This window comes from Bos taurus, chromosome 7, assembly GCF_002263795.3.
Source record: "Bos taurus isolate L1 Dominette 01449 registration number 42190680 breed Hereford chromosome 7, ARS-UCD2.0, whole genome shotgun sequence".
NCBI classification, from domain to species: Eukaryota; Metazoa; Chordata; class Mammalia; order Artiodactyla; family Bovidae; genus Bos; species Bos taurus.
The window spans coordinates 14,429,140-14,442,110 of record NC_037334.1 but is presented as its reverse complement, the minus strand read 5'-3'; the positions used below and the strand labels follow the sequence as shown (position 1 = coordinate 14,442,110).

The following is a 12,971-nucleotide window of genomic DNA, read 5'->3' as shown; positions in this document are numbered from 1 at the left end:
AGTGGTTCCAGGTTTAATCAAGGGTGGGGAAGGCGCTGCATGGCTGCTTAGAGAGGCCCCATAGCAGCCAGCAGCCTGGGCCCCACACGGAGCGTCTGCTTTTTACAACTGAACAGAGGAACACGGCCTAACCAGCAACAACTCAAGGCCCACCTGCCCCCATCCTGGACCTGGGGCGGCACAGGGGCAGCTCAGCTAACTAGGCCTTTTCTTTGGGACAGGTCACTCCCAACCCTGGCCCTGGGAGCCCAGGGAGCCTCTCCACCCTGTGCCCTTCTGAATTCGATTCCTAAAGGGGAGGGGGGTCTAGCAGGGATAGCCCCAATGGGAGCAGACAGGGAGCACCCGGTGGTGAAGGGCCCCCTCCCAGCCATTCTGGGATCAATAAATACTGTGTGACAGGAGAAGGGAGGGGTCCCCACTGGTTGGCCGGCAGCAGGGAGCGGAGTCTGCGGGCCCAGCCACCCCCTCCCACCCGTCTGCCCCCGGGGGGCCAGGCCTGGGCCATCCACACCCCTCACTCCGTGCGAAGGATGATGTGGATGCCCGAATCCGTGAACACGGGCCCGCTCATCTCCCCTGTCCGCAGAGCGAAGGAGGCGTCTTCAAATGGCTTCTGCATCTGACCTGGGGGAGGAAGCAGGAGAGATGGTGGGTGGGGTCCAGACCTGCAGGCGGTCCTGGGCAGACGGGGCTCCCACTGCGCCCCCAGGGCCCTCATTCGGACTCATCCGTCATGCACTTTACGGCCCTGTCATGGTGCCTGAGCTGGGCGCAGCTGGGGGTAGCAAGGCTATTAGGGAGGCCCCGGGAAGCCTGAGGACAGCATGACGAATGAGGGCAGAGTGGCTGTCTCCACTGTGCACCGAGAGAGGAGTTTTAATGATGAACTGGTCTCCCTGGGCCTGGTTCCTGGGCCCTGCCACACTGTCTCGCCTGCCTCCTTGGGTTGCCCACAGCCCCTTGCTGGCTCCCCAACACCCCTCAGCCTATTCTGGGCCCTTCCTTGATGCTCTAGAGACCCCAGGATGGAGGGGGGAGGAGGCAGCAGCCTGGTTCCCTCTGCTCCTCCCTTCCCACAGCCCCAGGTTGAGAGGCCTGAACTTGGCGGGGTTGCTGATCTTGACCCCCTCCTCCCCTCACTCTTGGTTTCTCCACCCAGGAGGGCGGGCAGAGGATTCTGGGGGACGTGCTCTGGGATTCTTAGGGGCCCCAGCTTTGCACCTCAACAGAAGGAGAGGGAAATGGCAGCAAGCACCCACCTTTGTGGGCCTGTGATGGGGACAACTGAGCAGAGAGACACACAGATGGACGCCCCACCCCAAGAGAGATGCCACCACTGGGGAGAAGACTGCAGCCTGAGGAAGGGACTCTGCTGCCACCTGGTGGACCCTAGAGGACAGTGCGACACGGGCCATCCCTCTAGGTGGGGTGCAGGCACCAGTGGGTCAGAGGGTCTTGCTGGGGTTCAGGGGTGCCCATTCTTTGCGCACCTCTGCTGAAGGCACCCAGGTCTCCCCTGGCCTTGGCGGAGCTGCAGTCGCTGAACTGTGAGGCCAGAGATTCAAAGTCCTCCTCTCCAGACTTAATCTTCTGGATGTAGCCTGCAAGAGGGACACAAAGGGAGGCCTCCCAGTCAGGGCAGGGCGGGCGGAGGGTTCCGGGCAGGGCAGCACTTCACTCAGAAAGGAGCCTGCAACCCCTGCCAATTGAGTGTGCATGAGCATGCATGCACAACCACAGCCGGAGCCATACACACCCATGACAGGCACGCACCCCATGACCCTGTGGTCACCTCAAGAGCAGCTGGTCTCCTACCCCAGTCCTACACTGCTTTCTCTGTAACTGCCCCCTCCCTACACACACACAGGAACACATAACGAACAAGGCATGGCCTCTTCCTACCCCCACACACTGAGAGAAAGTACCTCCAGGTTCTGCTGGGGAGGGCAGCAGAAGACAGGACAGACGTTACAAAGGAGACTGGGGGACTTCACTGTGGTCCCGTGGTTAAGGCTCAGGGCTTCCAACAGAAGGGGCACAGGTTTGACCCCTGGTTGGGAATTAAGATCCCACAGCAGTGCAGCCAAGAAAATAAAAATCAAAAGGGACACTGGGACGCCCCAGGGCAGTGGTAGGAAAATTTTCTAGAGGCTTCTAGGACAAAGGCAGGAGGCCACAGCACTAGCCCAGCTCTGCTACAGGGGACGGCTGAGCCCTCAGAGCAAGGGCTCGGCTGTCCCGTCTGACCAAAGTGTGAGGAAGGCCAGGGCCACTTCCTGGGGTGTCATGAAGAACCCTGGAGGCGGCCTGGCTGGGACTCAGCAAGGGACAGGTGGCAGACTGCACCCCGGGGGCAGCTGACACAGCTCTTCTCCCAGCTGCCCTGACGGGGTGAGCTGGCAGCACGCCAGATTCACTCTCTGTGCAGCCCAAACTAGATACCGATTCTCCCTGGGGGGACAGGGAGACCGGGCTGATGGGAGGGAAGGAAGAGGACTGAGGGAAAGGGCTCCCAGCAGAGGGCAACACCACGGTGACACTTCCACCCATGGCTCCCGTCTGACCTAAACGAGGCTGTGACACACCTGGCACCTTTCTGAGGGCCACATGGACGCTGCTGATTAATCCACTTGGTGCTCAGAGACCCACATACCCAGCCAGACCATCTGCCTGTCGCTGAGCTGGTGGGAACTTCACCTTGGCCCACGGATCTCCAGCTCCGGTCTAACCTGTCACTGTCATCCGTCCGTCCGTCCAGAACGCTATGACAGCACACCTGTCACCCCACTCCTCCATCTCACTACAGGTCACGGCAGTAACTCGTGTCCTGGCATCTGATCTGCTTGGCTGCTTCCACAGCTGTTCCCGTGACCCCTGCCTGGCCTGTGTCCCTGTGTCTCTGAGCCTCGACCATCGGTCATTTGCCAGCCGGTCACAGGGACATGAGTCACAGTGCCAGGCACTGAGAGACACCTTGACAAATGGCAGCCGCTGTCAGCATTCTGTCCTCCCTTCTGTGGGGCCCGGCCACTCGGACTGCCCTGCTTCTTTCTGACCTGCGTACCTGTCTGCACCGTGTGGTCTGCACTGGCTGTCACTGCGCTGTGCTGCCTGGTCAGACAGGCTCTCTGATGGGACACGGCCCAGCCCCCTGTGGCCTGCATGCTGCGGTGGCTTTTTTTGGGGAGGAGTGAGGGGGGGAGGCTGCACCCTGCAGCTTGTGGGATCTTAGTTCCTTGACTAGGGATCAAAGCCAGGCCCTCAGCAGTGAAAGCCCAGAATCCTATGCACTGAACCGCCAGGGAAGTTCCTGCAGTGCCTCTTGCCGTGAAAACCCGGGTGGGCTCCCAGTACCCGCCGTGGCTGCCAGGTGGACCCCCTGTGCCTGACACATCCACAGCTGACTCCGATCTGAACTGGATGGCACAAGGATTCCCCTCCTCCATCTCTTCCTCTCCCTGGATTCTGGTTATGTCCTCAGTCTCACCTGAGCAACACTGAGATACGCTCCCCCCCACCTCTCCTGTCTGGACTCCAGTAAACCCAGCCAGGGAATCCTGAGTGCAGCGCCCCCCAGTGTACCTGCCCGCCTCCAAGTACTTTGTGGGAGCACTGCTGCATGGGCCCAGCAGTTGGGGAGTCGGCCCCAGTCCTGAGCCTTGTTCAAGCACCCCTTGCAGCATCCTCCAGCCACTGGGGCTGGGGGCACAGCTGCAGGGATCCCTGAAACTAGGCAGCCTGGCAAGGACACACGGTGTGTGTGACGCAAGCAACAGCAGCCTAAGAACTGAATAAAAGCCAAGCTTTTCTCCCCATCATTCGTAGCACTCACATCTTCCTGTGATCAGCAGCTCTCAGAATATATTCTGCTACAGGACTTCCCTGGTGGTGCAGTGGTTAAGAACCTGCCTTGCAAAGCAGGGGGGACATATGTTCAATCCTTAGTTGGGAATGAAGATCCCACATGCCTCCGAGCAACTAAGCCCACAAGCTGCAATTAAGAGAGTCTTCATGCCGCAGTGACAGATCCCGTATGACCCAACGAAGAGTCCACGTGCCTTAACTATGACCTGATGCAGCCAAATACATAAATACATTTTTGTTTAAAAAAAAAAAAAAAGAAAATATTCTGCTTGGATGGGACCGATTTTTTTTCTTACGTTTTGGCCACGCCCCACGGCATGTGGGATCTTAGTTCCATGACCAGGGATCAAACCTGTGTCCCCTGCATTGGAAGCATGGGGTCTTAACCACTGAACCACAGGGGAAGTCCCTGAAATGATTTTTTAAAAAGAAACAAGACTTCCTTTCTGAGCTCTCCTTTCTAAAGCTGACCTTTGGGAGTCTGGCCACCAGTCAAGGTGAAAAGCTAGGGACTTCCCTGGTGGTCCAGTGGCTAAGATTCCACGCTCCCAGTGCAGGGGGCCTGGGTTCAAACCCTGGTCAGGGAACTAGATCCCACATGCTCCTGCTAAAGATCCCACATGCCTGCCTGCTGTAACTACTGAGACCCAGTGCGACTGAATAAATAAAAATACATATTAAAAAAACAGGCCCCCCAAAAGCTCTTTCTCCATCACATGCACTGAGGTAAGGCCGGGTGAGCACATAGAAGGTGGAAATCTGCAAGCCAAGGAGAGAAGCCTCAGAAGAAACCAAACCAATCAACACTCTGATCTTAGACTTCCAGCCTCTAGAACTGTGAAAAATAAATGTCTGTGGCTAAGCCACCCAGCCTGTGGTATTCTGTTGTAGCAGCCAGTCACACCATAACGATTCCAGCGACAGTGAGTGAACAAGTGGAGTGGTCTCTGACTCTAATGAGGTTTAGAGACAAACCAGGGAAAGGGTCTGGATAGGGAAAAAGGTGATGGAATTAAGTCTGCCTTCCTCAAGACCCAAATTTCAGGGATTACCCTGGTGGTCCAGTGACTAGGATTCTGTGCTACCAATGCAGGGAGCCAGATTCGATCCCTGGTTGCAGAAGCAGATCCCACATTCTGCAACTAAGAGTATGCATGCTGTAACTAAGGATCCCGCATGCTGCAACTAAGACCAGGAACAGCCAAGTAAATATTTAAAAAAAAATCCCAATTCCAGGAGGGGATGTCTAGAGACCAGAGACCCCAGCCTGAAGCCAGGAGCCTGGAAGGGAGCCACCCACCGTGAGTGGGGACACTGGGTGGAAGGCGCTCACTAACCCTCCAGACCCTGGGCACGGGGTACCGGGATGGGACTCACACTGGGGCCTCTCTGCGACCTTGGGCACATAGGGATGGAGGAATGGGCAGTAGACAGGGAGGGCTTCTCTGTGGCCTGGCTTCCTTACACAAGGACACAGGCAATGACAGGCAGCCGGTCCCCAGATCCCTGACAAGCCTTTGGCTGCAGCCCAAGAGCTGCAGAGGAGCGGGCCCTGAGAAAGAAGCCTCAGCAGAAAATGTGGACACACTGCTTTTCAAGGAAACTGGGGAGCACAGGTTCTAAATGGGTACAGAGGGACCCAGGCTACCAGTGGCAGACTGTGCCACTGAAAGGCTGATCTCGTCATCACCTGGAACAAGCCCATGATGAGAAGAGGCGACGGGGCAGAAAACATCCTTCTTCATGAAAGAGGCAACCAGGCCCCGATGCCCAAAGCTTGCTGACCTGGCACATGGGTGTCTGGTGACCAAGTGTACCGAAGTCTGCGCCATCTTACTGCACCCTCATAATGACCCCTGAGGGGGCCCATCTCAGGACACTAAGACCATATGCCAATGTCAGTGGAGGGTCTGCATGCGGAGCCCACCAGGCCTCCCATGCCCTGGCCCAGCGCTCCACCCATGGACCATTAGCAAGCAGGAGAGGCTGCAGTAGGCAAAGGCCTTGTCCTGACCCTGGTCCCCACCACACACACCTACACGACTGGGGTTAAGGCTCTACCATGCAGACAACATGACACTGAGCCCACTGTTCTGCTAAGCGTTCAGTGGTTGGCTGGCCCCTGGATCTTCAGGCCACCCTGTGTCCATTCTACAGATGAGGCCAACTGAAGCTCCGAGAATGAAGATACTTGCTTGAAGCTACACAGCTGGCTTCCCTGGTGGCTCAGTTGGTAAAGAATCTGCCTGCAATGCAGGAGACCCTGGTTCGATTCCTGGGTCGGGAAGATCTGCTGGAGAAAGGACAGGCTGCCCATTTCAGTATTCTTGGGCTTCACTGATTGCTCAGCTGGTAAAGAATCTGCCTGCAATGTGGGAAACCTGGGTTTAATCCCTGGGTTGGGAAGATCCCCTGGAGAATGGAATGGCTACCCACTCCAGTATTCTGGCCTGGAGAATTCCATGGACTGCAGTCCATGGGGTCAAAGAGTTGGGCACAACTGAGCAACTTTCACACAGCTGGCACAGAGATCCACCTACGGGCCAGTCCAGGGTGGGTCACATGACCTCTGACCTTACCCGCTCCCTGCCCCTCTAATCTATCACCCAGTCCTCCTGATTCTGCCCACTCAAGCGCTCTAGAATCTACTCCCCCTGCCTCCCACCCACTCCAAGTTCAAGTCACACTGTTTCTAGCTGCAGTTCCTCCCACAGCCTCCACCAGGCCCCCTGGCACAGGGAGGCAGGTTCGACCCCTGCTAACACTTCCGAGTCCGAGTGTACACTGATTTAAGGTGAGGCCCCAGGGCCCAGCTGCTTACTGGGCGCACCCACAGATACCCCTTCCCCAGACCCAAGCTGACCTCAGGACCCCAGGCTCCCACTGCAGTTGTCAGCCCCACTAGACACGTCCTTGTCCCTCAGAGATGGGACAGGCGGCACCACTCCCAGGCAGGCCCTACAGCCCAACAGCTTTTCTTCCAAGCAATGCTCAGATGTCCCCATGTCTACCTGCCCTCTCTGGCTGGGACTGTCCCCCAGGCTTCTGTCTCTGGCCTGCTCCTCTGCTCAACCCAGATCCTCTCATGGTTGCCTTGCCAAGGTTTCTTCCCCCAGCCCTCAGACTTGGTGAGACTCTCCCCAGATTGTGCTTCTTCCCGAGTCCCCTCAGCCAGTGACGACATCTCCTGCCACTCACTCTCCAAATGCCCATCACCTTCTGTGCACTCTCACGTGGTCCAGAAGCCTCAGAACTAGGACCATTTGAGCTAAAAGCATCCAAGAGGTCACCTCTTGGTTTCTTCTGCGCATCCCACCACGTCCTCTTCCCGAGTGGCAGCCAGACCCCACTCATCACTTACTGCTCACTGCTGGCCCATCCAGCCTGGGCCTGGGCCTTCCGGCTTTCCTGGCCCGTCACCCTCCAGCCACACAGCTCTTTCTGAAAAGCCATGACTTTAGGGCCCTTCTCCCAGCGTCAAGTGGCCATGTGTTTCCTGCAGCCTCTAGAAAAGGACCCAAACTTTTGGCCTCAGCCTGGGCCCTCCTCCACCTGGCTGGGACCTGCCCTGATGGGTTTCATCTCTCTTCAGTCCCCTGCAGTCTTCCCCTGAGTCCTGCCCAGAGCCCAGCCCCAGGCCTTCATTTCTGCTGCTTCCTCTGCCAGGATCCCTTCTTGCTTCCTCTGGGTTCAGGAGACCCGGATGTGGGCGCTACTGTGGGCCAGGCTTTGTGTCCGGTGTGCAGTGGGCAAAGAGACAGACCCAGCCCCTGCCCTAGGGAGCTCGGGAGGCGAGTTTTTTTTTTTTCTACTGTGCTGGATTGAAGCATGCAGGCTTCTCTAGTTGTGGCACACAGATTAAGTTGCCCCAAGGCATAAAGGACCTAAGTTGCCTGACCAGGGTTGGAACCCGCCTCTCCTGCACTAGAAGGCGAATTCTTAACCACCGGACCATCAAGTAAGTTCAAGGAAGTAAGCTCTTTAAATCTGCCTTCAAGATTCTGTGCAAAAACTTGGCTCCACTCTACAAGGCTGAGAGGTGGGTGGCTAACAGGCGCCACTTATCATGCTGGGAACTTTATGGGGTGAACAGGTGTGGGTGTAGGTGTGTGTCAGTAATATCCCACAGGCCAGTTATGTGGCCCAAAACAACAGCCAATATGGACTAACCGTGCCAGGCCTGTGCTAATAACCACCATCTTAATGGCCAAGAGCAATTACACAACATTTACTAGATGACAAGGGCTGTTATTCGTGCTTTACTGCACTAGAGCTTCCCTGGTGGCTAGAAGATAAAGAATCTGCCTGCAGTGCACGAGACCTAGGTTCGATCCCTGGGTCAGGAAGATCCCCTGGAGAAGGAAATGGCAACCCACTCCAGTATTATTGCCTGGAGAAATCCATGGACAGAAGAGCCCGGTGGGCTACAGACCATGGGGTCACAAAGAGTCGGAAACGACTGAGCGACTAACAATTTTTTTTCTTCACCCTATGTGGTGGGTCCTATTATCTTAACATTAACTTTGTAAGTTAAAAGACTGAGGCTGAGATGTTAAGTAGCTTGCTCAAGGTCACACAGCCAGGACCTGGCAGAACTGGATGGGCACTCAGGCTGTTTGGGCAGGGGTGAGACACTGGTTCTGTGGGGTTGGAAAGCCTGGGAGGTGTCTGGGATCTCTGGTGAGAGAGGCTGAGTGGATGATGAAACCACACTTGTGATCCAGACCAGCACTGGCTGACAGAACTTCCTGCAAGGATGGAAATATTCTCCAGTTGTGCTGTCCACAGCCTATAACCAAGTGGGACTACTGAACAGTGTAGCTGGTGTGACTGAGGAACCAATCTTTAATACGACTTAAATTGAACTAATTTACATGAAAATAACCACATGTAGATAGAAGCGGCCACACTAGATAGCTCTAGACCAGGATGCTGAGGACTACAGCCCTGGGGTCAAATCCTGCTGTTTCTGTAAACAAAGTTTTATTGACACATGGCCACGCCTATTTGTTTACACATCACCTGCGGAAGAATCCCTGGGATGGGGAAGCCTGGTGGGCTGCTGTCTGTGGGGTTGCACAGAGTCGGACAGGACTGAAGTGACTTAGCAGCAGCAGCAGCGGCTGCTATGGAGTTGCCAAGCAGAGCTGACAGAGACTGTATGGCCCACACAACCTAAACTATTTACCATCTGGCCTTTTAAGAAAAAGTCTGCCTACCAACTGCTGCTCTAGACTGTGGAGGAAACACAGAACTGAGCGACAAACAGCCTGCTCAGAGCCGAATTAATTCACTGACTCTGTCGGCTAGTTCTAACACTGCTGCCTTTCCAACCTCCCTCTTGATCCATCCAAATACGTGTCCCAGGACCCTGCTTGATGACACTACTCTCCAGGATAGCTCCCACTGAATGACGACCCACAAAGTGACAACTGTGTGCCACCCATTACACCATTTCATCTCACTGAGCTTTCACAATGGCCCACGAAGGCAAGGAGATGACGATGTCCATTTGACAGAGGTGAAAACTGAGTCTCAAGGAAGTGACATGAATCTCTCAAGGTCAAGGAGCTCCTAGGGGCACAGTGACCATGTGAACCCAGGTCTGCCAGCCCCAAGGCTGCGTCCTCTCCACCAACCCTGGCCCACTCTCAAAGATGAGCTAGGGAGGAAAATGAAAGGCAGCCATGGAAGCCAGGCTCACGCCACCAACAGGCACTTACAGGTTGGCCAAGGCCACAGCTGACAGCTAAGCTGGCTGGGGTGGAGGATCTCATGTGATTTCTGTAAAGCTTGCGCTGCCCTTGGGGAGAGGGACTGCCCCCTTCCCCCAAGCCTGGTCTCCAACCCCTGCTCACCATTGATCAGCTCCAGGGCCTCTTCCTTGGTTCGGGTGATCTTCTCCTGCCGCCAGGATGAGGGCCGCCGTGACTGGCTGTGCTTGACCAGCAGGTGTGAGCAGCGGACCCTGGTGGGCTCCCCCTGTCCGTTTTTGCCGCTGCCACTGCTGTTGCCACTTGGCCGCTCCCACTGGCTGGCATTAGTGATGTGATTGAAGTAGTACACCCGGCCTAGAAGGGCGGGGGGCACAGAATTTAGCTGGGACCTGCTCAGAGGATACCACCATCAAGCCATGATACGGAACTGGCCAACAAGACGCCTTCACTCAGCCAGCCCACTGCTGTCCACCAGTGTCATCGGGACTTAGGGAGCTAACCCTCTAGGGGGGGCAGACAGGCAATAAACAAGCAAGCAAGACCATATAACAACTGCACTCAGAAGCCAGACTCCCTGTTCAAATCTGCCACTCACTCCCTGTATGATCTCCCTTCTCCGGGCCTCAGTTTTCTCACTTGTAAAATGGAAATAACAACAGTACTTGCCTGAATGGTTTTTGGAAGGACTGTATGGGTTCACATCTGTAATGAGTTTAGGATAGCACTTGACATATATTAACACATTATCGATTGGGGAATTTTGCAGAAACTAACGCCTGTGGCTGGTGATTTGTTATGTAAGTGAATGTTGAGTAACATTTGGGTAACTAAAGACATACTAATGCATCTCTGGTCAAAACGTGGGCTTCCCAGGTGGTGCAGAGGTAAAGAATCTGCCTGCCAATGCAGGAAGCAAAACAATCTTGGGTTCGATCCCTGGGTAGGAAGATACTGTGGAAGAGAAAATGGCAACTCACTCCAGTATTCTTGCCTGGGAAATTCCATGGACAGAGGAGCCTGGTGAGCTACAGTCCATGGGGTCACAAAGAGTAGGACACGACTTGAGCATGCACATGTTACTGTGAGGCGTCTGGTCAATAAGAGTGCAACAGCTACTAGTACCTCCAAAACAAAGCAATGGGTGTTTATTCTGCTGCATAAACTGTACCCATGTGTGTCAGACACAAAAGCTTTGTCCTTTTCCCCTACCCAGTTACAGAACTGGGGTCCAGCATTATTGGGGTCAGATGTTATCCAGAGACTAAAGAGCATGGAGTGAGGGCTGCCAACAAGAAGCTTGAAGTAGGACCCAGCAGAGATAGGGTGTCATTCCTGGAGCAGAGTCTGCTGGGCTTACACGGAGGACTTGTGCCGAACACCGTGAAGGGCTGGATGGCACCCTCAGGGAACACTGTTAGGACTGAACTGGGTAGAAATGGTTGGAGTGGGAGCCCCAAATCGGGCAGAGCATAGGCTTTACACTGTAGGTCGCATCCACAGGTCAAGGCTGCAGGGTGGGGTGGGGGTTGGTGAGAGCTGAGCCACTGACTGCCTCAAAAACCTTGGCAATGGGTTCCATCTCCCTGAACCTCAGTTTTCTCATCTGAAAAGTGGGGGTAAGAGAATAAGGACATCAAACCTCCAGGGGGTTAATGTGGAGAGTGGATGGTGCTGTATGCAAAGTGCTCCTGATGTTCAAAAACTCAAATTATTACTGCGACTATGACTGCTAGGCTCTATGGAGAAAGAAGTGTGAAATGCTGGAACCTGCATCTTAGTAGTTTGCAGCAAGAAGGGTAGGGGGCTCTGGAGTCAGAATGACTGGGTCCGAACCCAGCCCCCACCCCCTGAAATCAATGACCTTGGGCGGGTTCCTGGCGTTTTCTGGCCTTGAGTTTCCTGATCTGCAAAACGGGGGTAACAATTACCTCTCTCCCAAAATTATGGCCATTTAGAGAAAGCACACACCCAAAATGCTTGTAACTATGCTTGGTCCTGAGATAAACGTTCCCTATTCTTGACATTATTATTGGGGGAAAGCCTTAAGTCGGGTTCCGGAGCACAAGGGCAGTTCTCAGGCAAATACCACCGGCCGGATATCGCAAACTAAGAATATGGTGTGGATGGCAGCGAGCGTTATTAGCAGAAGGAGGTTGTGGATCCGAGGCCGAACAATACCCTAGGGCCCCGCCCTGAGCATGATGTTGGGGCGTCCTCCCCAAGGGGTCCCCCCTGGGACCAGCGGGTTGCACAGACCTTCCCTCAGGACTTCTGGTGCATTAGGCCGAACGAAAGTGTCAATCAGATCGGCAGGGCCAGGGCCATCGCCTGAGGGAGTGCCGCGGGATCACCATCCCCCCGCCACCCTGGGAGCACCCTGGGACTCCCCGGCCACGCCCCTTGCCTCAGTTTCCTCGGGATTCCCCTCTCCTCAGGCTCGCAGCCCTCACAGGGTGGGCCAGGGCCGTTACCCGGGGACGACGCGGAGGAGCCAGGACCCCACGGGAACCGAGCGGCGGTGCCGCGCTCGAGGGGCAAGCTCGAGCCCTGCTTCTGCGGGCCCTCGCGGCCCCGTCCCAGCCCCGACCCCCGCGGCACCTGAGCTGCGGCTCATACGCTTCTCCCAGCCGGGCGGCAGCTTCTCCTCGTCCGCCATCTTCCCTCCTGCCGCAGAGGCCGCTCCGCCTCCGCCGCACCGCCTCTGCCGCCCGCGTCCGCCCACCGCTGCTGCCGATTGGCTGAGCCCGCCCCGCAAGGGGTCCTGGCGACAGCACTCATTGGGCACCCTAACTGTCCGGACTGACTCTCTGGCTTCCTATTGAGCAGAAGCGGGGGTGGGCGGAGCCTCCCATTTTTTAATCTGGGCCCCGCCCCTGGTCGGCCTCACCCAGGTCCCGCCCCCTTCCTTTCCTCGGCCGCTAATTGGTGGGAAAGTGACGCGAACACGCCTTATCAACGCCCTCTGCTGAGCTTCCAAAAGTTCCGACCCCTCCTTTGCGTCCTACGCCGCAGAGCCCATCCGATTGGCTATTACTGCAGCAATTCCCGCCTTCCTAAACCATAGCCCGCGGGCTGTAGCCTCCCATGCGGAAGTGTCTGGCTTGTGTGGAGGTAACCGCAGCGAAGGAAGTTCTTGAAAAAAGGCGGTGCTGCCTTTGCTGTTGCCATAGCAACGCAGTTACCTTGGTGATGAACGGCTAAGAATCCAGAAGCCTATATTTGGCTCCTCCGTTCTCCCTCGTCACACCTGTTTCCCCCAGATGTCCAAAGCTAGCCCACCTCCTTTTAATTTTTTGTGCAAGACTCTTTCCCTATTTTACTGACCCAAATACCTTCCATTTCCTTTGAAATCTACTTTACTTCACTAATTCCCTCCCAGTTTGGCTT

At 55.6% G+C, this 12,971-nt stretch overlaps 1 protein-coding gene across 1 annotated transcript; it reads right to left on the bottom strand.

Moving 5' to 3' along the window:
- On the bottom strand, window positions 1-12,255 carry PIN1 (peptidylprolyl cis/trans isomerase, NIMA-interacting 1). Its single transcript, NM_001034632.3, is given in 4 exon segments — window positions 1-627; window positions 1,494-1,604; window positions 9,726-9,938; window positions 12,183-12,255. Coding segments are annotated over 4 exon segments (492 nt in total). The 5' UTR covers window positions 12,241-12,255; the 3' UTR covers window positions 1-517.
- Window positions 12,256-12,971: the final 716 nt, after the last annotated feature.